The sequence below is a fragment of the Alosa alosa genome, chromosome 21, assembly GCF_017589495.1.
Source record: "Alosa alosa isolate M-15738 ecotype Scorff River chromosome 21, AALO_Geno_1.1, whole genome shotgun sequence".
NCBI lineage: Eukaryota > Metazoa > Chordata > Actinopteri > Clupeiformes > Clupeidae > Alosa > Alosa alosa.
The window spans coordinates 19,854,851-19,882,350 of NC_063209.1; the positions used below are offsets into that span (position 1 = coordinate 19,854,851).

The 27,500-nt window shown below is 48.4% G+C and overlaps 1 protein-coding gene across 1 annotated transcript in view; it reads left to right on the forward strand.

Moving 5' to 3' along the window:
- Positions 1-27,500, forward strand: part of limch1b (LIM and calponin homology domains 1b) — a 119,871-nt gene that overhangs the window by 70,409 nt on the left and 21,962 nt on the right. Inside the window, 8 exon segments of the mRNA XM_048232195.1 lie at positions 2,585-2,691; positions 6,419-6,449; positions 9,788-9,898; positions 13,440-13,556; positions 13,559-13,634; positions 20,906-21,167; positions 24,000-24,320; positions 26,036-26,404. Coding sequence (XP_048088152.1) covers positions 2,585-2,691; positions 6,419-6,449; positions 9,788-9,898; positions 13,440-13,556; positions 13,559-13,634; positions 20,906-21,167; positions 24,000-24,320; positions 26,036-26,404 — 1,394 coding nt within the window.

Sequence of the window (27,500 nt, forward strand, 5' to 3'; positions counted from 1 at the left end):
CCCACACACACACACACACACACACATACACAAACACACACACACCCTCCCTTCCTCCTCCAACGCTTAAAAGTGCCTATTTTATCCAGAGCCGTGGGCACGCCATGTTCTTTCCCCTGAGCACAGCCCCGGCAGCAGGCAGGAAGCTGGAACATCAGACACCTGGTTGTGTTCTGTTGGGCCATAAAACATGATTATAGCGCTCACACACACACACACACACACACACACACACACACACACACACACACACACACACACATATATATACATGTATATGCATTTCGTATACATTTTACACACACACACACACACACACACAGGCAGCCAGGGTTCCTCTCTGTCTGTGACGATCAACTTCCTTTGAAGGCCAAGTAGGCTTTATCTGCCTACTAACAGCAGGGGGCAGTGTCCAAGCGAGGGTGTCAGTCTCTACCATGCACCAATAATATATATATATATATATATATCTCTATATATAGAGAGAGAGAGACTTGTAAACATGAAAGGGTAGATGAGGTGCTGCCGTACTGTATTTAAATATTGTTTTTCTAGATTTATTGATGTAAACACACATGTGCATGTATATGCTGTACACAGGAGAGAGAGAGGCAGAGAGAGAGAGAGAGGGTGTGAGAGAGAGAGAGGGGGGGGTGTGAGAGAGAGAGAGAGAGGGTGTGAGAGAGGGAGGGAGAGAGAGAGAGAGAGGGTGTGAGAGAGAGAGGAAAAGTGAAAAGTAAACCAAAACAATGTTGAAACAATTAGGAAGATAAAGTGCAGGTCAGATCAGTTTGGACAGACAGTGAGTGCATGCGTGTGACTCCCGTCTCACTTGGGAAACTGGATATGAGGCCTTTGTTCTGCTGACTCCAGGTGAGAGACCTGGGTGCCTGGAAAACATAAACATATGAGTGTGTGTGTGTGTGTGTGTGGGTGTGAGAGAGTCTACTTTATCATCTTCACAAGCGCGTACACACGCCAATTCCCTCCCAGTTAAACAGTAAGAGTGCCGATTCTGTTTCAGGGGGCCGATCTCACCAGTGCATCTGCCCAGCACTATCTCACTTCCTGTTTACAGCTGGGATTGTGTTCACGTTGCTAGTAGCGCCCAACAGCTGCCGTTCACACCCAGTATACTGTAGATGGATGTGATTTATTGCCTTGCTATGTGCTGCCACGTTCCCTTTCCGTTGGGTTATGTACAGACAGTGACATACAGGAGTATAAATAGGCCAGTGCCTCATGGATGGAGGCTGTTTTTGCATTAAGTGGCGGCCTGGCGGTGGCAGTACATCTGGATAGCCTGTGGACACTATGTCAGGTGGCTTCACAGCAGCAGTGGTGTGCTGATGTACTTAATAGCTCTGATTTTGTGTGTGTGTGTGTGTGTGTGTGTGTGTGTGTGTGTTTGTTTGTTCATGTGTCTGTCAGTGTGTTTGTTTTTGTGAGCGTGTGTGTGTGTTGATGACCTATTTAACACCATGTCGCACTCTCTGTCTGGTGTTAATAGTGGGTGTCACCGATTCCGTCAGAAAGGGGGGTGGGGGTGGGGTGGTGGTGGGGTTGAAAGAGGTGGTCACATTTTGGGAGTGGCTTCATCTCCAGGGAAACAGAATCAGAACTTTCTTGCGGTCCGCGGAACGGAAGCCCAGTGCAGAACTGGGAGAGAAGGAGGGAGGGAGGGAGGAGGAGGAGGGAGGGAGGAGGAGGGAGGGAGAGAGAGAGAGAGAGAGAGAGAGAGAGAGAGAGAGAGAGAGAGAGAGAGAAAGAAAGAGAGAGAGAGAGAGAGAGAGAGAGAGAGAGAGAGAGAGAGAGAGAGAGAGAGAGAGAGAGAGAGAGAGAGAGAGAGAGAGAGAGAGAGAGAGAGAGAGAGGCTTAGGACGTGAGAAGAAGAATTTTTAAAAAACGTTGAGAGGGGGAAAAAGCCTCTCGGTACATCCCTGAAACAACAGGCAGGACAACAATCAGCCCAGAGGAGAGGAAACTGTGCCACCCTTTCCAGGCCTGTGTGTGTGTGTGAGTGAAGTGAAAGAGAGAGAGAGAGCCGAGGAGCACAAGGAGGGAGGGGAGGAGAGTGGAGAATAGAGCAGAGCTCAGCAAGAGTGGAGCAGGGAGGGACCAGTGGGCCTGGGGAACAGGAGGAGAGAGAGGAGGAGAGGAGAGGCAACTAAAAAGAACTCAAAGAGGTCCAGCTTGCTGCGGGGGAACAAAAGACTCGGACACACCTGGTCAGAAGAGAGAGAGAGAGAGAGAGAGAGAGAGAGAGAGAGGTGGGGCAAGAATGTAGAGTAGAGGAGCTGTGAGCCCCAGGCCAACTGCGGGGTGTGCTGAAGCAGCAGGATGAGGAGAGGGAGTGCAGCACAGGGGAGGGACAGAGACACGGAACGAGGGAAGTGGACGCGAGTGGAGGAGAGAGGGAAGAGTGAGTGATGTCCAGCTAGCTGCCACTTTGCAGCCCTGGTCTAAAACCACAGGCGTCGTCGTGCTACTTCTCCGTGACTCACTGTGTTTGTGTGTGTGTGTGTGTGTGTGTGTGGGGCACTGTGGCTAATGCTCTGCTGTTGGCCTGTGTGTGTGTGTGCAGGACAACCTGACGCTGTTCCTGAGGGGCTGTGAGGAGCTGGGGCTAAAGGGAACGCAGCTGTTCGACCCCGGAGACCTGCAGAACACCTCCACACGCGTCTACGCCAAGTAAGAGACACCTCTGGGTGTGTGTGTGTGAGTGTGATCTTGAGATTTATGAGATGACAAATACTTTGACATGGTTCTAGCCAGTGTCATGCAGTGTGTTTTGTTGGTGACTAATTGATCGCGTGTGAGTGTGTGTGGTATTGATTATCCAACATCTGACAGAGATTGTAAGGTCATCTGTGCGTGTGCGTGTGTGTGTGCGTGTGTGTGGGTGTGTGCACGCGAGTGTGCATCTTTCAGTCAGAGACTCAGTTTGCTTGCTATATAGATATGTACATACTGGTATATGTGTTTGTGTGTGTATTTTGCTCTGTCCTATATAATTATGGTTTACTTGACATCTCCTAATCTTATTTTTCCTCTCCTCTCCTCTCCTCTCTACTCCACTCCTCTCCTCTCCTCTCTACTCCTCCTCCTCTCCTCTCCTCCTCTCCTCCTCCCTCTCCTCTCTCTCTACTTCTCTCCTCTCCTCTCTTCCCCTCTCTACTCTCTGTTCCTCTCCTCTCCTCTCTTCTCCTCTCCTCTCCTCTCCCATCCTCTTTTTGCCATGGTGCTGTCACTGCTGTGCCATCTGTGAGCCCCTGGCTGTGGTTAGTTTGTGTGTGTGTGTGTGTGTGTCTGTGTGTGGATGCCGCTGGTCAGTTTGCTCATTGTCATGCATTGAAAACAAAGCCCAGGTGCCAAACATGACCTCATGCTCCTCTGAATGGACACAGCCCTTTTCGGACACGCCAGTCGTGACAACAAGGAAGCTGTTCTCAAACCAAACGGATGTCAAATCTGCCATCGACATCGCTCGGCGTGTGTGTGTGTGTGTGTGTGTGTGTGTGTGTGACAGTGACTGTTGCCATGGGGATAGTTTGTTTTGTCCCTCTGTGTGAGGGATGGAGTGTGAGTGTGTAGGTGGGTGTGTCTGGGAAATGGAGGAAGGGGTGTAAGGTTGCCTCATGGGTACAACCACACAGCACAGAATGCCTCGGGCAGGGCACAGGGTAGCCGAACTGGTTCTGTCAGCCAGACTGAGAGAAGTGTGTTTGTGTGTTTGTGTGTGTGTGTGTGTGTGTGTGTGTGTGTGTGTGTGCATGTGCATGCAACACAGAACATAGTCATCTTTCAGTGTTAAGCACTCAATTGATAGGTTTGAGAAGGTCAAAGTAATTTATGCTATTGCTATTGTTCATGAAGAATTTCAGTATTGAATTTGCAATATTTGTATGTTTGTATGAAAGGTGGACACACACACACACACACACACAGAGAGAGAGAGTCAGTTCAATATGTAATACACAGATCAGTCTTTGTGGTTATTTGTATTGTTTAGGATCGTAGGTGAAATGAAGTTGCATCATATTGACATGTTTTGCCGAATGTAGTTTTAATGTCTATACTTTCATAGTTCATAGCATACCGGAAAGTGCAGATACATTGGAAATGCAGTTTCACTACAGCAGTGTTCTCTCCTCTCTCTCTCTTCCTCTCTCTCTCTCTCTCGCTCTCTCTTTCTTCAGTAGCACAGAGCAGCTTTGTTTCTCTCTTTGTTTGTGAAACGCAACCCCTGTCACTCTAAGGTTAACAGCACAGTGCCTGAAGGCCTCAGTTTCAGTGTCTCTACTCTCTCTCTCTCTCTCTCTCTCTCTCTCTCTCTCTCTCTCTCTCTCTCTCTCTCTCTGTCTCTCACTCTATCTCTTCCTCTCCTCCTCATATCTTCTCCCATGTGTCATACCTTCCCGTGTGTCAGCGCTGGAGCACAGACAAGCCAGTAAAGTGAGAGAAGGTCTGAAATATGCACCGCCGCTGCCTGTGTTTGTTGATGGAAACTGAGTGATCTCCAAGATAGCTGACAGCTCAATGCTGTGTGTGTGTGTGTGTGTGTGTGTGTGTGTGTGTGTGTGTGTGTGTGTGTGTGTGTGAATGAGTGAGTGAAAAAGGAAAGGTGAGACAGAGAGATAGAAATAACAACAGATACGAAAGTGACAGTGAAGAGGAAAAAAAAGAGAGAGAGAGGGGGATAGAGAGAGCAGCCGAGAGAGAGAAAGAGGGGGAGAGAGCGAGAGAGAGAGAGAGAGCGTGGCTGAGGGAAAGAGAAAAGGTGATATCAGGGCCGGTGATCTAATGCCGTGTGGAATCTGTCTCCATGAGAGGGGGCTTATGTAAGGTGCTGCTGGAGAAACAAACGCTCGGCTCTGTTTCCTCACTCAGCCAGAGCAGAGCAGAGCACCATCCCCTCTTCTGCTCCACGTTCCTGAAGGCCCCAATACCTCCACCCGGTCCCCTTTCCCATGCTCTTTGCCCTCCTGTTCTTACCTAATACACCAACTTGTGCCATCTTGCATACTTCCACCTACTGTATGCCCCCCCCCCCCATGCTGTCTCCTGCCTCCACTTCCTGTTCTTCTGCACCCCTAACGGTTCCATTTAGCACCCTCATGTGTGTGTATAGATTGGTTTAGTGCTGCATTCTCTGGCTCTGTTTGCACCTCCTCCTCCCCTCCTCTCTGTTTGCAGCTCCTCCTCTCGTCCGGCTTGGACATCTGTCCTCACATCCTACTTCTGTCCCTGTCCCTTCACTCCACCTCTGTCCACTTCTGTCCCTGAGCTTGTCTGCGTCCGTCTCCTTCTCTGCAGCGACTGGCCTTCCTTCTCCGTGCTCTTGGCCGTTCTGTTGTCCTCACGGGTCATTGTCCCTCTGTCATCATTTCCTGCTTCCTCCTCCGTCACGGTTTCTCTTCATCTGTCTTTGTCCTCCTAGCCCTGACTCCCTGCTCCCATCATCATGGATTAGATAGTGCAGTTTGAGAAACAGATCTGAAGGCGGCTGATTACAGCAGCGCTAAAACACTGTGACCGACTCATCCGGAAAGTGAAATAACAGTTGCTGTGGAAACAGAACACTTGGTTCAAAAACAGGCAGGGAGAGATCTTGGAGCATTCGGACTGATGCAGCACCTTATGCACATGAATACAAATACATATGTATTGCGGTCTCAAGTCTGGTTACCATAGAGATGTGCGCGGAGAGTTGTGTCGTGGGGCAGCCGGGATGGAGGCTGGACTGAGTCTGTGGGGAAAGTCAACCTCCCCTGCCTGCCCTCCCTGCTTACTTGCCTGCCTGCCTGCCTGGTTGCCTGTTTGGGCCAGTGTGTTTTGGGAGCTTGTGCATATTTCAAGACGAGCAGGAGTGAACGCAGGCGTGAGTGAGAGCGAGAGAGCAGTGAGGGAGGGCAGGAGGGAGGGCAGGAGGGAGGGAAGGAGGGAGGGAAGAGTAGATGGAGAGAGAGAGAGAGGATGGAAGGAAGAGAGAGAGAGACGAGAGCGTGTGTGTGTGTGTGTGTGTGTGTGTGTGTGAGAGAGCGAGAGAGAGAGAGAGAGAGAGAGAAAGAGAGAGTGAGAGGCATTTGAGGCCTTCCTCCATGTGATGTAGACTAGAGTCCTCTTTAAAGGGGAAAAGCCTCGAGTAGGGACGTCAGAGCCAGCGAGTGAGCGAGTGTGCAGAGACAGCGGGAGGCAGGGCTGGCGTCAGACTGCAGCTAGTGCGAGGTGAAACACTGCTATTCTCTCTCTCTCTCTCTCTCCCTCTCTCTCTCTCTCTCTCTCTCTCTCTCTCTGGGGGTTTTTCCACAGGGGTTGTTTACCCCTCTCCACCGGCTTCTGTTAATTCATTTGGTTGTCGTTTTGAATGCTGTTCACCTTCAGGTAACAATCTCCCCCCTCTCTCTCTTTTCTGCAGAGGATCCGACTGCAGCAGGAGGCTAAAGAATGTAAGTGTTGATCAACTGTATCTCCCTGAATGTAGCTGCCAGTCTCTCCTTTCTCTCTTCCTCTCTCTCTCCTCTCCCTTTTCTCTCAGTCTGCCTGTCTATTTATCTCTCTCTCCTGACATCTGTTTCTTCATCTCTCTCTCTCTCTCTCTCCTTCTCTCCCTCGCTCACATCCCTCTGACCTGTGTGTGTGTGTGTATGTGTATGTGTGTTTGTGTGTGTTTGTGTGTGTGTGTGTATGTTTGTGTTTGTGTGTGTGTTTGTGTGTGTTTGTGTGTGTGTTTGTGTGTGTGTGTGTGTGTGTGTGTGTGTGTGTGTGTGTGTGTGTGTGTGTGTGTGTGTGTGCGTGCGTGCGTGTGCTGCATTTTTGATGTGCTTGTCTTGTCCTCCGCGGTGCCTGTGTGTGTTCAGGCTCTGTGCTCATCCTGTTTTATGAAACAAAACCGTGAGCGTGCTCTTGCAGGCAAGGCGTGACGTTTGTGCCCTACGGTAGTTTCGATAGGGCATATCCTGGCATGGTTTATGGAGACAACAACATTGTGTGTGTGTGTGTGTGTGTGTGTGTGCGCATGCGTGCGTGCGTGTGCGCGTGTGTTTGGTTAGCATTGCAGACTGCTGACAGTTAGCTATAGTAGGAATGGCTGCACCCTGCAAAAGGGACACTACTGTATTGTCCTCCCTAGAGTGGACCCAGAAATGCACAGCGATTCCACACACAGCCCTCAGAGTCCAGCTGTTACAGAGCAGTCCTCCTCGGCAGGCCTCGGCGTCCAGATGTTTAGTAAACGAGGATGCTCCTTTGTCAGATTTGGATTTCGAGATGCTCTTATGATAACTGAGGGTGTTGTGTTGGGGTTAAGAAGGCTTAGTTTGGGTAAACACTGGCATTACTGCATGTTTGGACAGTCCCACACACAGAGTAAACACGTCCTGGTGTGTTTATGAGTAAATACTGATCGCTTGCCTCCAGCATGTCAAGCTGGTTGTGTAAGTCTCTCGTTGGGGCAGCGCAAGACTGGCTCTGAGCGCCTAAAAGAGTCTATTGTGCTGGACGGGCATGGTGTGGCCATCTTCTGTCAATCAGAGATGATTGACAGCTACTGTGAGTGGCTGAGAGAAAGCAGGAGTCTGAAACCCTGTGGGCATCAGAGATGTCAGACTGGACGTTGTTGTGAGGCCTTTGACATATTTCCACAAACCAATTAATCGAGTACCAAAATAGTTGGCAATTAGTTTAATAGTTGACAACTAATCAATTAACCGATGAGTTGCTGGAGCCCTAATGTTAAAGTATGTTGCACCATTCTAGATGTGCCATTGAAAGCTTGGTTTAGGCACCTGTTAAGGCAGACCATGGAATCTCTGGTGGAATCCTCCTCATTTGGCCTCTGTGGTGAGCGATCTGCTGGTGACACGCGGATTGGGTGAAGTGTGAGAGAGCAAAAGAGGATGCCAGGATGAGCCCGGCCGGCAGCCATGTTCAGATTTTCTGGTGGAAGCTGCCAGTCCCTGCTCTCTATGAGCCTTCTAGAAGTTTCTTCACATGAGCACTGCACTGCTGTTGTTGATGGAGGGTGGGTTGGGCGTCACACTGAAAGGCCCAGAGACAGAGAGAGATAGAGAGATAGAGAGATAGAGAGATAGAGAGAGAGAGAGACATAAAGAGAGAGATAGAGACGGAGAGCTGCAACTAATCATTTCTTCATGTACGTATTTCAAACTTCTACCCCCCCACCCCACCCCCACACTAAGCTGTTGTAGTGCTGGCTTCATAAGAATGCATTGCCTCCCTGATCACTTTTGACGGGGGGCTGGGCCCTGTGAGGCAATTTCTCACATACCTGTAAAGCTTCCTTAATTACAAACCAAAAAATGTAATATATGCAGGCCTGTGTGTGTGTGTGCGCATCGTGTGTGTGTGTGTGTGTGTGTGTGTGTGTGTGTGTGTGTTGGGAGGGGGGCTTGCTATGCATTAGTGACTGGGGTTGAAATACAGTGACAAAGGAGCTCTTGGGATTCTCTGCTTTATTTGCTGAGTCAGTGCAGTTTCAGTGCACTTTCGAGGCTCTCCTATATTAATATTCCAATCATCTCTCTCTCTTTCTCTCTCTCTCTCTCTCTCTTTCTTTCACACACACACACACACACACACACACACACACACACACTTACTCATGATGAAGGTGTCCATGTCAAGTGCCTTGTGTTGTGCCTGTCTGTGTGTGAGGGCTGCTGACAGGCCAGAAGTAGTGAAGTGGTGTGGAGTAGAGTGGGATCAGGTGGGGTAGAGTGGAATGGTGTGGAGTAGAGTGGAATCGGGTGGGGTAGAGTGGAATGGTGTGGAGTAGAGTGGGATCGGGTGGGGTAGAGTGGAATGGTGTGGAGTAGAGTGGGATCGGGTGGGGTAGAGTGAAATGGTGTGGAGTAGAGTGGAATCGGGTGGGGTAGAGTGGAATGGTGTGGAGTAGAGTGGAATCGGGTGGGGTAGAGTGGAATGGTGTGGAGTAGGAGTGGGGTAGAGTGGAATGGTGTGGAGTAGAGTGGGGGTGGGGTAGAGTGGAATGGTGTGGAGTAGAGTGGGATCGGGTGGGGTAGAGTGGAATGGTGTGAAGCGGTGTGATGTGGTGTGGGGAGAGGTGAGAGGGACATGAGGGAGGCCCTTGTCTTGTTGTCTTGTTTGTGCAGGGGCGCAGGATAAACACACAGGGCCTGATTGGGTTTAGACACATACAGAGACACAGAGCCACCAGCAGACAAAGCCTTTCAGCACACCCTCATATCTCCACCAGTGCGTGTGTGTGTGTGTGTGTGTGCGCGCATGTGTGTGTGCGCACTTGTGTGTGTGTGTGCATTGGTTTGTTTGGATTGCAAACCTTGGTCATGATTACTTGCAACCTTTGCGGAAAGGGACTCATTTTGTGTTTTGATGCATTGTCTGGCATGACGTCGGACAGGCAGGTGTTTGCTTCTCCATCCTTTACGTCTTCTCTTGTCTGTCCAGTGGTGGAGCCACATTAGCGTTGCTAGGCTTGGAACACTCCCAGATGAGGGTTATGGATGGCGTTTTCTCAAACAGAACTAGCTTCACCTAGCTTTGGCTGCAGGCTGGCTCGCACCGATAACCAAGTGGAAAAATGTGCTCAGATGATCAAGACGTCTGCAGATTGACTTATGCGTGACTTATGTAACGTGGCGTTTATATACCGTGAAGTGACATTGGCTGCCCCCCCCCTCTCTGGAATTGAGAGTGGTGAGCAGATGAGCAGGTGTGTGTGTGTGTGTGTGTGTGTGTGTGTGTGTGAGTGTGTTTGCTTATTGGCTTGTTTTTATGGTCGCAGGTGCTGATCACCATTTACTGGCTGGGAAAGGCTGCAAACAGCTGTGCGTCTTACAGCGGCCCGACGCTGGACCTGAAGGAGTTTGAAGGGCTTCTGTCACAGATGCGAAAGGTACGAGAGGAAGTGGAATTTGCAGACTGTTTCCTCAAGTTCAAGAATACATTTCCCAAGGGCCTTTGCTTTGCTACAATCTATCATAAAATGATGAAGACAGCTTGTTTTGAAGACCGTCTATAGGTTATGATGTTTATAGTACAATGATGGATTTTGGGGGTTGCGGTCCTGATCACAGTGTTTCCCACAGAACTGAATTCTATTTGTGGGGGTAGGTTTGCAGAATTATCTTGAATTCAACAGTTTTTAACAAATTAGCATAGCGTGGTTATGATGAACCAGATTTAAGCACAATTTAGTACAACCTGGAAAATCATTGTGTGGTGGTCAATGTTGATATTGTGGTGGGCCGCCACAAATAAGTCAATGTATGGGAAACACTGTGATCCATAGAGATCCAGGATTGGACTGAAGTAGGGAGTTATCACAGCTGTCCCAGCCAGGCTTGGGCATCTTCTCTGGGGAAGGAAAGGTGCTCTGCCCCCCCACCCCCTCCACCCTCCTCTCCCTACCATCATTCTCTGGCCATGACCTCAGACAGTTGTGTCCACTGCAGACGGAGAGGAGAGGATCTGTCCTCGTGCCAGCCATGAGCTCAGGACGGGACCCCGCCACCGCGGCTGCCTGTGCCGGTGCCGGTGCATGCTGGGCTCAAGGGGTCCAGAGCGCCACAGTTGTGGATTTTACAGGTCCCTGATGACACATGCAGACACAGACATACACACACACACACACACACAGACAAACTCACATACATACATACTCACTGATAGTCATACCACACATACACACACACACACGCTGATAGTCATAGCACACAAACACACACACAAACACACACTGATAGTCATAGCACACACACACACACACACACACACACACACACACACACACACACACATACAGGCACACAGACTTATAGACACAGCATAGGTACACACACACACACACACACATACGACACAGGCACACACACAGAAACACACAGACTTATAGACACAGCATAGGTACAGACACACACACACACACACACACACACACAGACTTATAGACACAGCATAGGTACACGCACACACACACACACACACACACACACACACACACACACACACACACACACACACACACACACACACACACACACACACACATTCGGACACACAGACTTATAGACACAGCATAGGCACACATGTACAAACACACACACACTCACACATACATGCACAGGCACACATACAGAAACACAGACTTATAGACACAGCATATGTTCAGACACACATACACACACACACACACTCTCACACACACACACACACACACACAACAGACCCAAACACTTGAACCTGCGTGCACACCCGCTGAGCAAACTAAGGTGGGCTGGCCACCCTTGCATCAAGGGGAATGATGTCACCCGGCTGCAATTTATTTCTTGGGCCCGTCATGTGATGGGTGTCCCTTGTATAACGGCCGCGATGGCGCTGTCCCCGCAAAGCACTTTCACAGCTGCCGGCCACTCTCCAAAACAGACTGTCCATTCTAGCAGAGAGTGAATTCAGCCTCCGCTGCTTGCAATAATAATGAAGAATATGGGCCATTATTTTTGTGGTGTCTGCATGGCTCTGACTGTGCGTTTGATGATCTCGTGCCTCTGTCTGGCCGTTGGTGATGACGCGGCGGTCTACAGAGGGGGTCATTTGAGACCAGAGATGGACTCAGTTCTTTTATTAGAAGCTTCCAGAAGGATGATAGATGTGTTTGTGTGTGGCTGTTGAACGGTGCTGCTTTCTGTGTATGGATACTGTATGGATGTGTGTGTGTGTGTGTGTGTGTGTGTGTGTGTGTGTGTGTGTGTGTGTGTGTGTGTGTGTGTGTGTGTGTGTGTGTGTGTGTGTGCGTGTGTGTGTGCGCGCATGTGTGTGCGTTGCTGGTTAACGGTCACCTTTTAGTGGACAGATTGGGGTGATGGAAAGAATGCAGCCAATCAAAGGCAGCCATTGTCCCTGCCAACCCCCTGCCATCCATGTCCTCCTTCAACCAGGATAAACCACAGGGAGAGAGAGAGAGAGAGAGAGAAATAGATAGAGAGAGAGAGAGAAAGAGGGAGGGACAAAGAATGAGACAGATAGAGAAAGAGATGGATAGAGAGGGAGAGAGTGAAAGAGAGACGGAGATTTTGAATTGTACTTTATTGCCTTGCACAACAGCACAAAACTTCAATCAATCAATGAAGAGAGACGGAGAGAGAGATGCAGATAGATAGATAGTCCGAGAGGGAGAGGGTGGGAGAGAGAAGGCTAAATGGGTTGTGTCGTCATGTGTTGTTGGTTCAAGCGTGTTAGAAACTGTACACTGAAATCATGCACTAAATGGCTCCTCTGCTGTCTCCACGTGCTCAATAAATGAACACAGCGTAACATCGCCAGTCACGTCCAAATCCCTGCATGATCATACCTTGTCAATATAAATCAGTCTCTAGCCGTGAGACACCAAGCCCTCCACAATGTTAACCCACTCCTATAGTGGACACTGGAGCGTGACTGGCCATTCACAGTGCTCTGTAAAACGATAGCCTAAATCCACTTAAAGGCATACCTGAACAACAACGCCCCCAGACCATTTTGTACCGACCAGGCCAGACTGAGTTGCGGTGTTTCGTTTCACCTGATGGTCCATATAGATAACATAGTTTTGTTTGTGTCCAAACAAAACACAAACAAATACATGATTAGCGGCAAAGTCTGCATCCACTGGGCGAGTTTCACGTGGAGAAAAGTCTCCTCGGACTCGCCGAATAAAATCACTAAGGCCAGAAATGAGAGCCTGCAGTTGCTGAATACCTCTGAGGCCATGGCCTGTCTCTCGGAGGTGCTCGGATGATTTTTACCAGAGATCTGGAGCACTCTCTGAGCTTATGAGAACATCAGTGTCAGAGCCAAAACTGCACCCTACGCCCATTCTCACATCGGACTAGCCCTGTGAACCGTGAAATGACATCCAGTGGACGGGGCAGCAGTACGGCGACTCGGACAGGGGAAAGCCAGAGAAAGGAGGAAGGAGGAGAGTAAGTGAACGAGAAAGAAAGAGTGAAAGGCAAAAAGTAAGAAAGAAAGAAATGCAAAAAAGTATTTGTTGAGAAAGAAAAGACAAGAAAGAAAGAAAGAAAGAAAGAAAGAAAGAAAGAAAGAGATGGATGGATGGAGCAGAGGAGGAAGAGGCAGGGAGAACCGTGTCTGTGCGCTGAGCGTTTGTGTTGAATGGAAGGAAGGAAATGTCTCCCTTTCATTAGTGCGGGAACTCAGAGAGGCCCGGAGAAGGGAACGTGGGGAACCGAGGGAGACATGGAGCAGAACAGCAGAACAATTCTATGGGGAGGAGCGGAACAATATGGAACATCAACTTAACATAACAAGTTATGAGCTGTAACATCAGAGGCTATTTCAGAGAAATTGAACCTGTGTGTGTGTGTGTGTGTGTGTGTGTGTGTGTGCGTGTGTGCGTGCGTGTGTGTGCGTGCGTGCGTGTGTGTGTGTATTGGCAGGAAGCGGAGGACTGTGACAGTCCTAAGCGTAGCATCCGGGACAGCGGCTACATCGACTGCTGGGACTCTGAGCGCCAGGTGAGGCGCTTCCCCTCCCGCCCGCGGGAGGACTCCTTCTCGACAGCCTGGACTCCTTGGGCCTGCTGACAGACCCCCCACCGAGGGCCATTACTGGTCGGTCACGTAGCAGTGATGGTAGGTGCTTCGCCTCCCCTCAATGTGTGTGTGTGTGTGTGTGTGTGTGTGAGAATGAATTTGTGTGTGTGTGTGAGTGAAAGAGAGTGATAGATTGATTTCATTGTTTCGGAACTTACTTTAGCACACAAGACATGCAAGGTGTCTCACACCCGTGTCTGTCCTTTTCTGCTCTAGTAGTGGAATCAATTGAGTGAGCTCTAGTGTGTGTGTGCGTGCGTGCGTGGGTCTCTTGATGCCAAGGTGACCCCTGTGTCACGAGCATGGACACTGTGAGCAGTGGAGTGGCCGTGTTGTGTCTCCCGGTAATGAGCACATTGAGCGTCCAGTGTGCGCTCGCCCAGGCTATTTGCAGCTGCAGGGTGGTTTCTGCGGCACTGCTGTGTGTATTGTTCTAGTGTTGTCCACTGGAGTGACGTTGTCATGGCCCGTAGTGTCCCCTGGGTGCCCTCACTGCACATGTGCAGTATGAGGAGAGGCTCACATGGGCGCAGTGGGTCTGTGGGTGGGTGGGGTTTTAAAGGGTTTATAAGTATGCAATACTACTGGTAGAGATGTACCCTACTGTGAGTATGAAAATCAACACATTTCTTAAAGCAGATTTGCAAACAGGTTGATTTATAGACAGTGTGTGTAAAGAGTTGTTTTTAGGCATGAATGACAGAGATAAACAGAAGTATGTGTGTCAGTTGAGAGAGAGAGAGATAGAGAGAGATAGAGAGAGAGATAGAGATAGAGATAGAGATAAGAGGAGATAGAGAGAGAGAGAGAGAGAGAGAGAGAGAGAGACTTTATTGATCCTCAAGGGGAAATTCAAGGGTCTCAGTAGCATACAGAAATAACACACAACATGCACTTACAGCAGAAATGGTAAACATAAGTATAAACATATAACTAAACTCCACTGTACAATAAAAGACAGTAGAAGATAAGACAGATAAGAAAACTAAATACTAAAATACACTATATAAGCAAATTTAAGTCTAATGTGTTGAGGGTGATCACATACACTTTGTAGTGACAGGGCCGGACTGGTGAGGTGCTAAAGGGGAGGAGTGTCATGGTGAAGGTGCAAACAGTAGTCCAACCATAGTCCTTAGTTATGTGCCCATGAGAAGCTAAGCGTCAGCCATGATGCTAGTCCAAACACAGTCCTAAACAGTGCAACAGTGTAAGAGTAAGGTCTAGGGAGACCAAGGCCATTATGGTACAAATAGGAGAGTAAAATGCAATGTAGACAAGGTAAAAATAAAACTAGTTCAGTGCAAGAACAGGTTGAGGTAATAGGGTTATAGATAGATAGATAGATAGATAGATATACAGTAGATAGATAGATAGATAGATAGATACAGTAGATAGATAGATAGATAGATAGATAGATAGATAGATAGATAGATACAGTAGATAGATAGATAGATAGATAGATAGTTAGATAGATAGATAGATAAGTAGATAGATACAGTACATAGATAGATACAGTAGATAGATAGATAGATAGATAGATAGATAGATAGATAGATAGATAGATAGATAGATTTTTCAATTGTCCATTTCTGGGCATCTGTGTGTGTCTGTGTGTATGTATAAGCCATTGAGACACAAGAAATTCAAAGTATAAAAGTATAGACAGGCAATTTCTTTAGTGATCATTTTACATCGCATACACTTCCACACACACACACACACACACACACACACAAACACACACACACACACACACACACACACACACTCAAAAACACAGGTACTCGCATGTACACACTGGACTTGTTAAGCCATTAATCCTCTTTATAAGCCCCTCTGGCATGGTGCTCTACGGCTCTCTGAGGCTAAATAGGGCTGGAGCTCTAATAGCTGTTCCAGAGCAACCTGCCATCCAAACGTGGGGTTTGGCTGGCAGGTTGCTCTGGAACAGCTATTAGACAGCCCCATATCCAGCCCCATATCTAGCCCCATATCCAGCCCCACACAGCCCCATATCCAGCCCCATATCCAGCCCCATATCCAGCCCCACACAGCCCCATATCCAGCCCCACATCCAGCCCCACACAGCCCCATATCCAGCCCCATATCCAGCCCCACACAGCCCCATATCCAGCCCCATATCCAGCCCCATATCCAGCCCCATATCCAGCCCCATATCCAGCCCCATATCCAGCCCCACACAGCCCCACATCCAGCTCCATATACAGCAGCTGCTTCTGGGTAACAGCACTGAGAGCACAGAGCCTCCAGCATCCTGGCTCACATTCACCCTGCTCAACACACTCCTACAGCTCCACTGAAGCTTGGAAAGTGTGTTTGTGTGTGTGTGTGTGTGTGTGTGTGTGTGTGTGTGTGTGTGTGGATTAGATTAGATGTGATTGCTTTTCCATTTGAAGCTGGGCTAACCAGCTTCTCAGCCAGAGTTTGGGATTGGAGGAGGGAAAGGAGGGAGATGTGTTTTGGGCTCGCAGCGTCATCTATGGCCCCGCAGGAGGGCATGTGTTTTTGGCACTTATGTGTGTGTGTCTATGGGACGGAGGGAGATGTGTTTTTGGGACTTTATGTTGTGTGTCTATGGGACGGAGGGAGATGTGTTTTTGGCACTTTATGTTGTGTGTCTATGGGACGGAGGGAGATGTGTTTTTGGCACTTTATGTTGTGTGTCTATGGGACGTGGGGAGATGTGTTTTTGGGACTCTGTTGTGTGTCTATGGGACGGAGGGAGATGTGTTTTTGGGGCTCTGTGGTGTGTCTATGGGACGGAGGGAGATGTGTTTTGGGGACTTTATGTTGTGTGTCTATGGGACGGGGAGATGTGTTTTTGGGACTTTATGTTGTGTGTCTATGGGACGGAAGGAGATGTGTTTTGGGGACTTTATGTTGTGTGTCTATGGGACGGAGGGAGATGTGTTTTTGGGACTCTGTGGTGTCTATGCTTTATGTGCTCTCTCCTTTACCTCTGACTCTCTGCCTGGCGCTGTCAGTCTGTATTGTCTCTTATTTCTCAGTAGCTCAATTTGCTGTATGTGTGTTTCTCATCGTCCTGCCACTAAACTATATTTTTCTTGTTTAAATTCCTTTCTTTCTTTTTATTTCTTTCTCTCTTTCCATAATTCTCCAATTTGTTGGACTTCCCTCTTCGTCTCTCTCAGTTCCCTCTTGTCAGGCATAATTAGCGCAGAATAGTTTTACTGTGGGGCTCAAATGACGGCCTTTCACTTGTCAGCCAACAACCACTCACAGTAAAATCACAGGCGCTGCTTATTACGAGGACTGGATTGTGTGTGTGTGTGTGTCTGTATAAATGTGTGCTAGTGTGTGCTTGTGTGAATGTGTGTGTGCGTGCATTTGTTTGTGTATTTATGGAGCCACACCATATGTGTTTATGTCTGTAAATGTGCTAAATGTGTAGCATGCTGTTAGCTTTCCAACCACAGTGAGAAACTATGTGCAGAGCAACTGCTAACAAGTCACACACACACACACACACACACACACACACACACACACACACACACACACACACACATACGTGAAAACACATACGCACACACACACATACATCATATAGAGATATACAAATATGCGCAATTTGTACGAATACTTCATCTAAATAGTTTTTAGTTCTTCTGGCATAATATTGTTCTGGCATGATATTATTCTCAGAGGGTTATATGAGCCAATAGCTGTTCAAATAACCTAAGTAGTCTTGCAGTCCATGGAGAAAGTATGTCTGCAATGAGAATGTTACACACTTTGACTTTGGTAAGTGTTTTATGAAAGACTAGCCGTCTCATAAACAGATGTCAGAGTTTGTTATGCATTACTCAGAAAGCTGAAATCAAGGCATTATAATATGTTTGACGAAAATGAAGGGTTTTTTATAATGTCACATTGCCTGTAAGTTACCATGGTAAGCAGTAAGTTGTAGCACAAAACAACCTGTTAAGCTTTTCGCTTTCTTATTTTAATGAGAGCCCATAAAAAAGTTATAGTTCTCGACAGAGAAACGTTCCGTGCTGCCGCAGAATGACGTGGTGTGGGAATATACCTCACTTCCTGTTCAGGAGCCAAACCTGCTTTTGTCGTGAATGACGTTTGGAGGAAGGGACTGACGTCTTACTGCCGTCTTGCTTGCTTGATAGACTTCCTATGAAGCCACTAAATGCTTTTATGTCCCATAGTTATTTGTCCAGTGACTACGCTTTTATGTCCCATAGTTATTTGCCCAGTGACTACAAAACAAAATCCAGTGTATAGCACATTAGATATGTTCTGTGTTGTCCATATCATATATGTCACTGTTATATCTATTTTATAAATATCAGTTATATTTCATAATGACATCCATAACAACAGTTTCTATTCTGTATGGCAGTCTATGTAACTGCAATGGTGAATGAAGATAACGTCCACTCTTTGGGCTGGTGTTTGTCAGGAAACGTTTTCCTTATCTGGACATGGTTTCCCTCAGTTGTCCCTGGCCTTGACCAGTCCATTAGGGAACACAGCCTTGTCCTCGCAGCAGACAGCTTTGAGTCAGCGACCTTGTTATTGCCTAGATGCCTGCCGCTCTTTCTTTTCAAAAGGAGATGAATTATTAAACAAAGCCGGGCCAGCTTCAAATGCATACTTCTGCACCACAAATTACAAACAAACACTGTCCGCTTCAAATGCATACTTTCCCCCCGACCAATAACAAGAAAAAGCCGGTGGTTTTCACATGCATACTTCGTCCCGGGCCGTTTGGAGAAGCGAGCGGCCCCCGGATTCTGCAGACCCCAGGGCCCAGGAGCCAGGACCTCAGCCCTGACGCTGAGAAGCAGCTGCTGCTGCTGCTGCTGTTGCGGTGTTTGATGCCTGCTGGTAACATGCTGCGCTTGTTGCTTGGCCCTTCTGGGAAATGCTAAACAAAACCCTTGGATGGAGTCCAGGAGGTGTGGACAGAGAGGGAACTGGCTCCTGAGAAGAGAGGAGAGGGGTGGAGAGGGGTGGAGAGGAGAAGAGAGGAGAGGAGAAGAGAGGAGAGGGGTGGAGAGGGGAGGAGTGGAGTGGAGTGGAGTGGAGTGGGTGGGTGGGTGGAGGTGGGTGGGTGGAGTGGAGGGAGGGAGGGAGGAGGAGGGGGAGGGAGGGAGAGGAGAGGAGAGAGAGGGGAGAGGGGAGAGAGGGGAAGGGAGAGAGAGGGAGGGAGATGGAGAAGGAGATGAGGGAGAGAGAGAGAGAATGAGGAGAAGAGAGGGGAGAGGAGAGAGAGGAGAGGAGAGAGAGGGGAGAGGGGTGGAGAGAAGAGAAGAGGAAAGGAGAGAAGAGGAGAAGAGAAGGGGAGGAGTAGGGAGGTGTTGTGGGGGTGTAGAGATGGATGCTGGAGGGTTGGAGCATAAAGAATCTCCTATTCAGGGTGTTTACCCCAAACAAACCGAGACCTCCACGACCTCACCTCTGAGCAAGGGCCCTGTGTTCCATGCTATGAAACTCACTTGATCCAAACAATAATTAGCGCAAGGACCAGAATGAACTTGATATCATAAGAGGGCGATGAGGGGGGAATTAAAAAAGAGAGGATCGAAATTGGATACTGGCTTGAGGCCTTTTTTAGGGAAAAAAAGTAATTGTTTTGGGAGGAAATGTTGTGTGGAGAGACTAAACCTCCACTGGTCCACTGCCGTGTTTGACCAGCGTCTCGTGACGGGATACAGTGGACGCCGTCTTCACCCCTCTTGTTCCCCCGATTGTTCTGATCTTTCCATCCTTCCGCATGCTGGTGTTCCCATGACGACTGATCCACTAAGCGGAAGGGGATCATATTAGCAATGCATGGTCTAGTGTAGCAGCCGTGTACTAGAACACCCATATTGTACTTTATTGTTATGCCATGCATATCATTGACACAGGGTGCAACCACCCATACATATTCCTTCGCTGTAATATGATGATGTATATGTAAATAGCACAGTAAGGAACACAATGAATAGGGGCACTTTCATCCTCAAAGAAACGCACATGTGTGCAGCAGAACTCTACAGACTTATTAAAAACACTCTGAGGCAATGCACATACGACCTGCTTGTAATCTGTCTCCAATTGGATGTTCAACCTTTTTGCATTTTTCCCTTAAAGGAGTTTACGGTCCTCTTGAAGCAAGGCTACCCCAAGGCCTTCCTTCCACTGACCCTGTGTCAGTCATTCAACTCCAACAGTTAGCCACCAATTACAAATCAAAAGGGAAAAGCACACTGTTTCTTTTTTGGAGGAATTTTGCTGTTGGGTTGATCTCTGTTTGGTTGGTTGATATCAGACCTCGGCCATACTGACAGTATAACCTTCCCTGTGCCAAACACACATGTGGCTGCCATCTTGGAGAGAGGAATTTGCAAGGGTTGAGAAACGGAGACATGAGAGATATGTATATGTATGCAAGGCCTTTGGGGCACCACGAGAGTGTGGGTGAGGTCCTTTTAGAAGGTGATAGCTTAGGGAATGTTTCCTCCTTTGTCCTTGAAGGAGGATGAAGGTCGTTTAGACATGTAAACCATTCTGTTTTTTGCCATAACAAACTTGTCAAACTCAGAGCTCTCTGGATATATTTTACAAAGTAAAAAATTTTGTTACTCTTTTGTTTTTAAACATTGGTTTTGGGCTTGTGCAATGCAGTTCTGTTTGTCAAAGTGCAGGGGGGGTGGTGTGAGCTGGTGACAGGCAAAGCTCTCCCTTACACACCACACACACACACACACACACACATACACACACACACATTCACTCCCACAGCTCTGTTTGGGCACATTTCCCTGACACCATGGGCTCTGTTGGTCATCGCCCACCCATGACTGCATTAACACTGAGCTCACTGGACCATGCTGCGGCTCTCTGATGCCTGTAACGAGCCCATGCAGGACCAGTGGCTTGGCAGCCGCCTGCCGTTTGTCTTGGCTCCATAAATAAGGCAGTAGGGTCCTTAAATAACTGGCCTGTGGTTTTAACTAGGAACACTTTCTATAATATTTTGAGAATATCAATTGTGTTATTCGTACTTGTGGTACATTCTTTGTAAATGTCAATGACAATACAATATGTAGAGGGAGCATGCAGTCATTCTGTTGGGGTAGATGCACAGGACGAGCACTGAATATGAATATGACATGATGTCTTTCTGAGCTTTATTGCTACTGTAAACTTCTAATTCTACTTTGATTACTGTTAGGCTCACTGACTGACCTTTTCTCCAGCAGTGACCTTCCCTGACCTATCATGACCTCTTTTGACCTCTGACCCCTTCACCCCACCAGGCCGCGGCAGCGACTCGGAGTCCGACTTCCCGCACCACCACCGGCGGATGCCGGACGTGCGTAAGGATGACATGCTGGCGCGGCGCACATCGGTCAGCGAGCCGCGCACGCCACTGCCCTTCAACCAGTTCCTGCCCAACAAGAGCAACCAGACGGCCTACATGCCCGCGCCACTGCGACGCAAGCGCCCCGAGAGAGAGGAGGGCGGACGCAAGAGCTGGAGCACTGCCACCTCGCCCATCGGGGGGGACCGGCCATTCAGGTGAGCAGCCCTGGGCAGTCAGCTAGTGTTTAACTTTAGACAAGGCAAGGCAAGGCAAGGCAAGGCAAAGCAAAGCAAAGCAAAGCAAAGCAAAGCAAGGCAAAGCAAGGCAAGGCAAGTTATACATCACATTTCATTGACAGAGGCAATTCAACATGCTTTACATAAATAAAAGCACACACTGTACTGATGCTGCATGTGCATATTCAGTTATCTGGTCCAATAACTAATAATTAAAGTTACTGCCAGTGCAGTATTCTAGATATTATAGGTTATCATAAATATATCTGTAAATATATCTGATTGCTTCTGTGAACAGGCATCATTTCCAAGCATTATAAGTGAGTGTTTGAGATGTGTTCTATGCTACTCTGTACACTGGTGTGTAGGGTTGGTTATTGGCTGTAGAGATATTGTGGTCATGATATGGGGTGTAATGTGTGCAGCCTGACCGCTTCTGATCGGGTGATTAGCACCAACCATTAAAAAAGTGAAAGTCCCTGTCTGTTCACTAATCACACTGAGCTTGGTTTTATTTACTTACAGCCTTCTGAGTCTTCAGGGACTTATGTAATAAAACTTTGCAGGCAAGTTTTTCTCTTTAATGCCCTGGCATCTGTTGTTTCCTGTTAAAGTATTCAGTAGGTGGAAAAGAGATGTAAATTGATTAGAACATTGTGCCAGTATTGTTGCAAGCAGGAGAAATGCAACACCTTAAAATAGCCACGATCAAGAACCGTAATAAACAGCTGCCACACCAACGGATATCTCATCAGAAGCCCAGTGGTGAACCAATGGTTGGCGGTGTGAGTCTGTGTGGTCGTATCACCAGGTGTTTCAGGGGGAGGACTAACCTGCCCCTGTTTCACACAGCTTGTATAACATCTCTGTCATAGCTGACAGTCTGAATATATCCCATATTGTGCATTTTAAGGCACTTACAGCAACCGTGAAGCGCGTCTGTGTTTGTGTGTGTGTGTGTGTGTGTGAAATACTCCCTGACGGGAGCAGAGGTGAGCAGAGGGACAAGGTCTCCGTGTCGGGCCTGTCTGTGGAAGTGTAAACGGGGTGTCAGATATGACGAGGTTTATTTGGAAAGAGAAGAGAAAGTAAAAGACTTTGCTAGTTGCTCTGTCTTCGTGCCCCCGTGTCTTCTAAAAGAATCTGGCCGTCTAGGACACACACATTGACAAACCTCACACAGGGAGGGAGAGAGCGCGAGGACAGGCGGCGTTCTCAGAGCCAGGCCTTTCAGGGAAAGTGTTTTAGGGGAAAGTGTTGTCGGATGGACTGTCTTCCACCCCATAATTCACGCTTGGTCTTACACCCTTCTCGAGCGGCCAATTTCAACATAACACTTTTAGAAATGGGCTGAGACACGCAGCCAACCTTCCCGCTCGTCTTGATTGAACTGGAAAGATCTGGAAGCCTGGGAATATGTTCTTAGTTGATTCGGAACATCATCAAGGCTTTAGAGAAGGAAACTCCTGGCTTGTGTTTCTCTTCCTTCCTCCCCCCATCTCTCTCCCTCTCTCTTCCTCTCTTTTCAGCCTCTGTCTCTTTTCTCATTTCTCTTTCTCTTCTTTCTTCCTCTCTTTTTCTTTATCCCTCTCTATCACTCTATCTCTATCTACACCCTCTTTCCATCTCTTCTCTCGATCTCCTCCTCCTCCTCCCTCTCTCTCTCTCTCTCTCTCTCTCTCTCTTTCCATTTCTGTTCTCTGTTACAGTAGGGAGGTATGAAGGGATGGGTTGATGTGGACCAGATGTGTTGTAATTGGCCAGACCTGAGCTCCCATACAGTACATACTGCACCAATCTGCGCTAACACGCGTGAAATTGAGAAGACGAAGGCATGGAGCAGACATGGAGGATTCCCAAAACATGCAGACCCCCGTCTCTCTGGGTTTTCCACAAAAACACGGGAGTGTGATCGTACAGGCATTCCGGAGGTTTCAATCTCGACCTCACCATTTTTCAGAAGACGTCCAACGAGCCTCTTTCCCCTCCCTGTTTCAGGCCACTTTTCGCTTGACACGGTCACATAAAGATGGTACTTATCATTTGAAGGAAGTTGCTCTCCGCATCCCGTGACCATAGGTATTTTGCAGAATGCATGGTCTGCATGTGTGGGAATCACTGGCCCGTGCAGCCCTATGTGGGAGAGGGGGTTGTGTGTCCTTCAGAGTGTGTGTTTGTGTGCATCCTGGTTGGCTTGAGTCCTCCCTAGGCCTGCTGTCCCATGTGCACTTGTGAACACCAGTTGTGTTATCACCATGGTAGTGAACACAGACAAGTGAAACATATCATTTGTGACTGAGTTAAAAACCTATCACAGGCGCCATGACTCTTGCCAATGGAATTTTATGATTCCATCTTTTGAAATGATTTGTTCACTTGTCATGTCTTTTCTCTACTCTAAAGTCTGTGATGTTAATCGCCCACTGTTTTTTTTTCTTCTTTCAAATGTTCCTTCTTTTTCCTTGTTTTCTTCCTTCCGTGTGTGTGTGTGTGTGTGTGTGTGTGTGTTGTGTGTGTGTGTGTACCCTTCAATGTGTGTGTTCAATGTGTGTGTTCAATGTGTGTGTGTACACTTCTACACTCTCCTCCCCAACTGGGTTGTCTTCCTCGTTTGATGTGTCCTCCTATGTTCCAATGTGTTTCTGTGACGCCACCATGTGACTCTCCTGTATCGCTGGTGGTGTCCTCCCACACATGGTCCCTTACGGTGTGTTATGGTCACATTCCTGGTCATGTTGTGGTCGTCCCCTAATCCTCTTTAACATCCCTGTTGTTGTCTCTACCGGCACCATTGTCATTGTTGGGGGGTAGTGTGAGTGACGCCCCAGACTGTGAGAGCCCCCCCAACATAACCCCACTAGACCCCCACCCTGTAGCCCCCATCACCTGCCCCGCACCCCCCCAACAGGAGCCTGAGGAGCACCAGAGAGACGGTGGTGAAGAGGAGGAGGAGGAGGAAGAGCGGAAGGAGGAGGAGGAGGAGGCTAGTGTGTTTATCACAAGGAGGGAGAGCCATGACTGCAGTCATGCCGAAAACAAGCCTCCCAGTCCTATCCCAGAATACTCCAGTGCACTCCCACTGACACACACGGAGAAGCAGCAGCAAAACCAGACAGCAGCTACTGACTCAAGGTGCTGACCTGCCCACCCCTCACCCCCACCCCCTTACCAACACCCTGAATTCTCCCTGAAGTCCCCCGACTCCTTATGGCAGTGCCTGTGTGCTCTCCATTCCACTCACTAGTTCATTTATTATCTCTAAAAAGTGAACAGCATGGCAATTTATTCCTTCAGATGTCTCTCTCACCACAAATGGCATTCTCATCAGGGCTTTTAACCCAAGAGCGGCTTCACCCGCTCTTTCATGGTCTAGAGAGTGGGAAAGTATGACTCTTTGCTCGTGGCCTCCACCTTTGTTGATAAGTGAGGCTTTCTTTATAAGCGAAGCCCCGGGCGCTTATTCTCTTAGTCCAGGCCCAGGGGTTAGTTGTTCTGGGGGGTATGCTGTCCCTCCTGGCGTGGTTGGAGTTGGCTGGAGCATCTCTCTCGCTCTCTCTCTCTTTCAGCCTGGCCTTCATCTCACTCCCCTGTGCAAGAGCCAGACGGTTTGGGGCTCCTCATGTGCTTTCGCCAGGCGTCTGATGTTTGCGATTCTCATGGTGTAATTGTCTGTGTGTGTGTGTGTGTGTGTGTGTGAGGGAAAGAGAAACGGGCTTTTGTTTCTTGAAGAGCAGCAGCAGCGGTCTGGGTTTTTCTGTGTGTCTGTCTGTGTGTTCCGTCCCATGATGCATCAGTGATGCTGTGGGCTGCCCTTTGACCTCTGGCACTGGAGAGGATGTGGGGGTGTGGAGAGAGACGTTGGGCAAGATCTAACATTAGGACTGTCACCCAGGCAACGCGAGGATGTGGAAACAGCTGAGTCTGATATTCTGAGTGTGCGCGACACACTCTCACACACTCTCTCACACACACTACACACACTAACACACTCTCACACACACTACACACACTCTTACATTCCTGTTCACACACTCGCATTCCTGACACACTCGCAATCCCTCAGTACAGGACATGTGACACACCCTGAGGAAGGGAGGAAATGAGAAGGTTTTCCGCCACTGATCCCATGTGTGTGTGTGTTTAGTGTGTGTGTGTGTGTGTGTGTGTGTGTGTGTGTGTGTGTGTGTGTGTGTGTGTGTGTGTGTGTGTGGGAGTATGTGCGGGTGTCTAGGAGTGTGTCTGTGTTTTTTTTTTTGGCTTCTGTGCATTTATTCGCATGCGTGTGAATTCTGTTTGTATGAACACCATTGTAGCCCCTGCAGGTATGACAACAACATAATTGATAGAATTGACCTCTGACTCTCTTTTAAAAGCCATCAGCTCACACCCCTCATTAACGTCTTCAGTTTTGATCCACACACACACACCATCCCACTCTCTTCTGCCTTAGAGAAAAAACACACTCCCTGTAGAGCACTCGTTTATTATTCCCTCCTTGTGTGTGCAGACAGTGGTCTCTGTGCAGAAACAGCACTTATGATACAAAGGCTAGCGTATCGACTTCACATCAGCAGGAAATGTCTCTCCATTGCTCTCAAAATAGTCTGATTTATGGGGGCGTATATTTGGTCCCCTTGGAGTTTTATTCCCAGAATGCTGTTCAGTTTTCGGCCCATTTACATCAGTGTGCATAACTGCTTTGTTGTTGTTTTTTTTGTATGTCAGTTCTGGGTCTGTTTGTGTGTGTGTGTGTGTGTGTGTGAGAGAGAGAGAGAGAAAGAGTGTGTGTGTGTGTGTGTGGTGTGTGTGTGTTTAATCCAACAATGAATGGCTGCTTCTCTCAGCAGAAGCCCCGCCCGTTCATGTTCTGAGGAACTCTACCGCACTTCCTTGACGACCAACGCCATGTCAACCTCCATCGTAGTTACCATCCCACTCAGCCCCTCCCCTAGGGACAGTCCGGATGCTTCCAGGAAGTTCCTGCCCCCAAAGGTGGATGGGGCGGGGCCTGGAAAGCAAGGGGGCGTGTCAGACCCAGGAAGGGATGACATGTGGGCCAGGCGGACCTCCCCCAAACATGGCGGGGCCAGCCCCACCCACTTCCTGCCCGTCCCCGCAACGGGAGCCAATCAGGCTGGGGGCAGCCCGGGGGCGGAGTCGGAGACAGACAAACCACGGAGGAGGCCCTCCTGGTTGGACGACGAGCTGTCGCCAACGTGAGCTAAAACTCCGACCGAGTGCATGTGTGAACTCCCCCCTGGTAACACCGGAGTCTGGAGCAGGTGTAGTCCCAATCTGGCCATCACAGGTCCATGCCAGACTGGGACTATAATCCACACCAGAGTCAGCTGTTCTCAGGGCTGGCATGTCCTCTAGCCTTCCGGATGTTTCCACATGGCTAACAGTAGCGTCAGACTTAATCCCTCCGCCGCACACACATCATCCCCCCCCAAATCAGTTCTGCCCATGATGCTCTGACATTGAACGCTGATCATTACATTGAACATTGATCAAAAAATTATTATCAGTCCCAGCCAATACTTAGATCCATCATCACTTAAATCCATAGACACTGTTTACATAGATTTACTAAGTGGAATTCTAAAGCATTATGATTTTAAGTTGTATATTTATTTCTCATTTTTAAGGGGTGTGCTGTATGCAGTCTGATGCACTTTTTACTGCAGGACCACAATTGTTGTGTTGAGTTGTGTGTAGAGGTTTTAATCATCAATACGAGAGGCTGGTGCAAATGTCACAGTTGTGGTTGTAGAACCACTTCCTCCTTGCAGGGCTGGTGTGCATCTCTGGTTAGCTGAATGTAGAAGTTAATGTGAGAGTGCCAGGCTTGCTTTTCTTTTGGATGAATGAATGTTAATGTGTTAACGTGCATCTAGCAGCTGCATGAGGCCTGGCATCCGCATGCTGTTTTGCTGGTGCAGAAGCTCATGGCTTGGCCAGAGCTTTGAAGGTGCCCAACAGACGCTCTGTGCCTCTTTGTGTCCGATGACCCACTTTCGAGGCTTCTAGTTGCTTGTGTCTTTTGGATGTTGTCTTTTGTGCATGGATGCCTCTGTCGTGGCCAGTTCAGGACGGGAGGAGAGTTCAGTCCTCAATCGAAGCAGTGTGTCCAGCTTGTGCATGTCCAAACGCTGAGTGGTTTATGGATGAATAGTCAAAGTGGTATTGATCTGGAACTGAGTGCCCAGGGCGCTGTCTGCACCATGCCTCATCTTCCCAGACTGCTTATGACTTCACTAAGCCTTTGAAGGTGCCATCTGCTGTTGGTAGTCTTCACATTGCATTACAAAT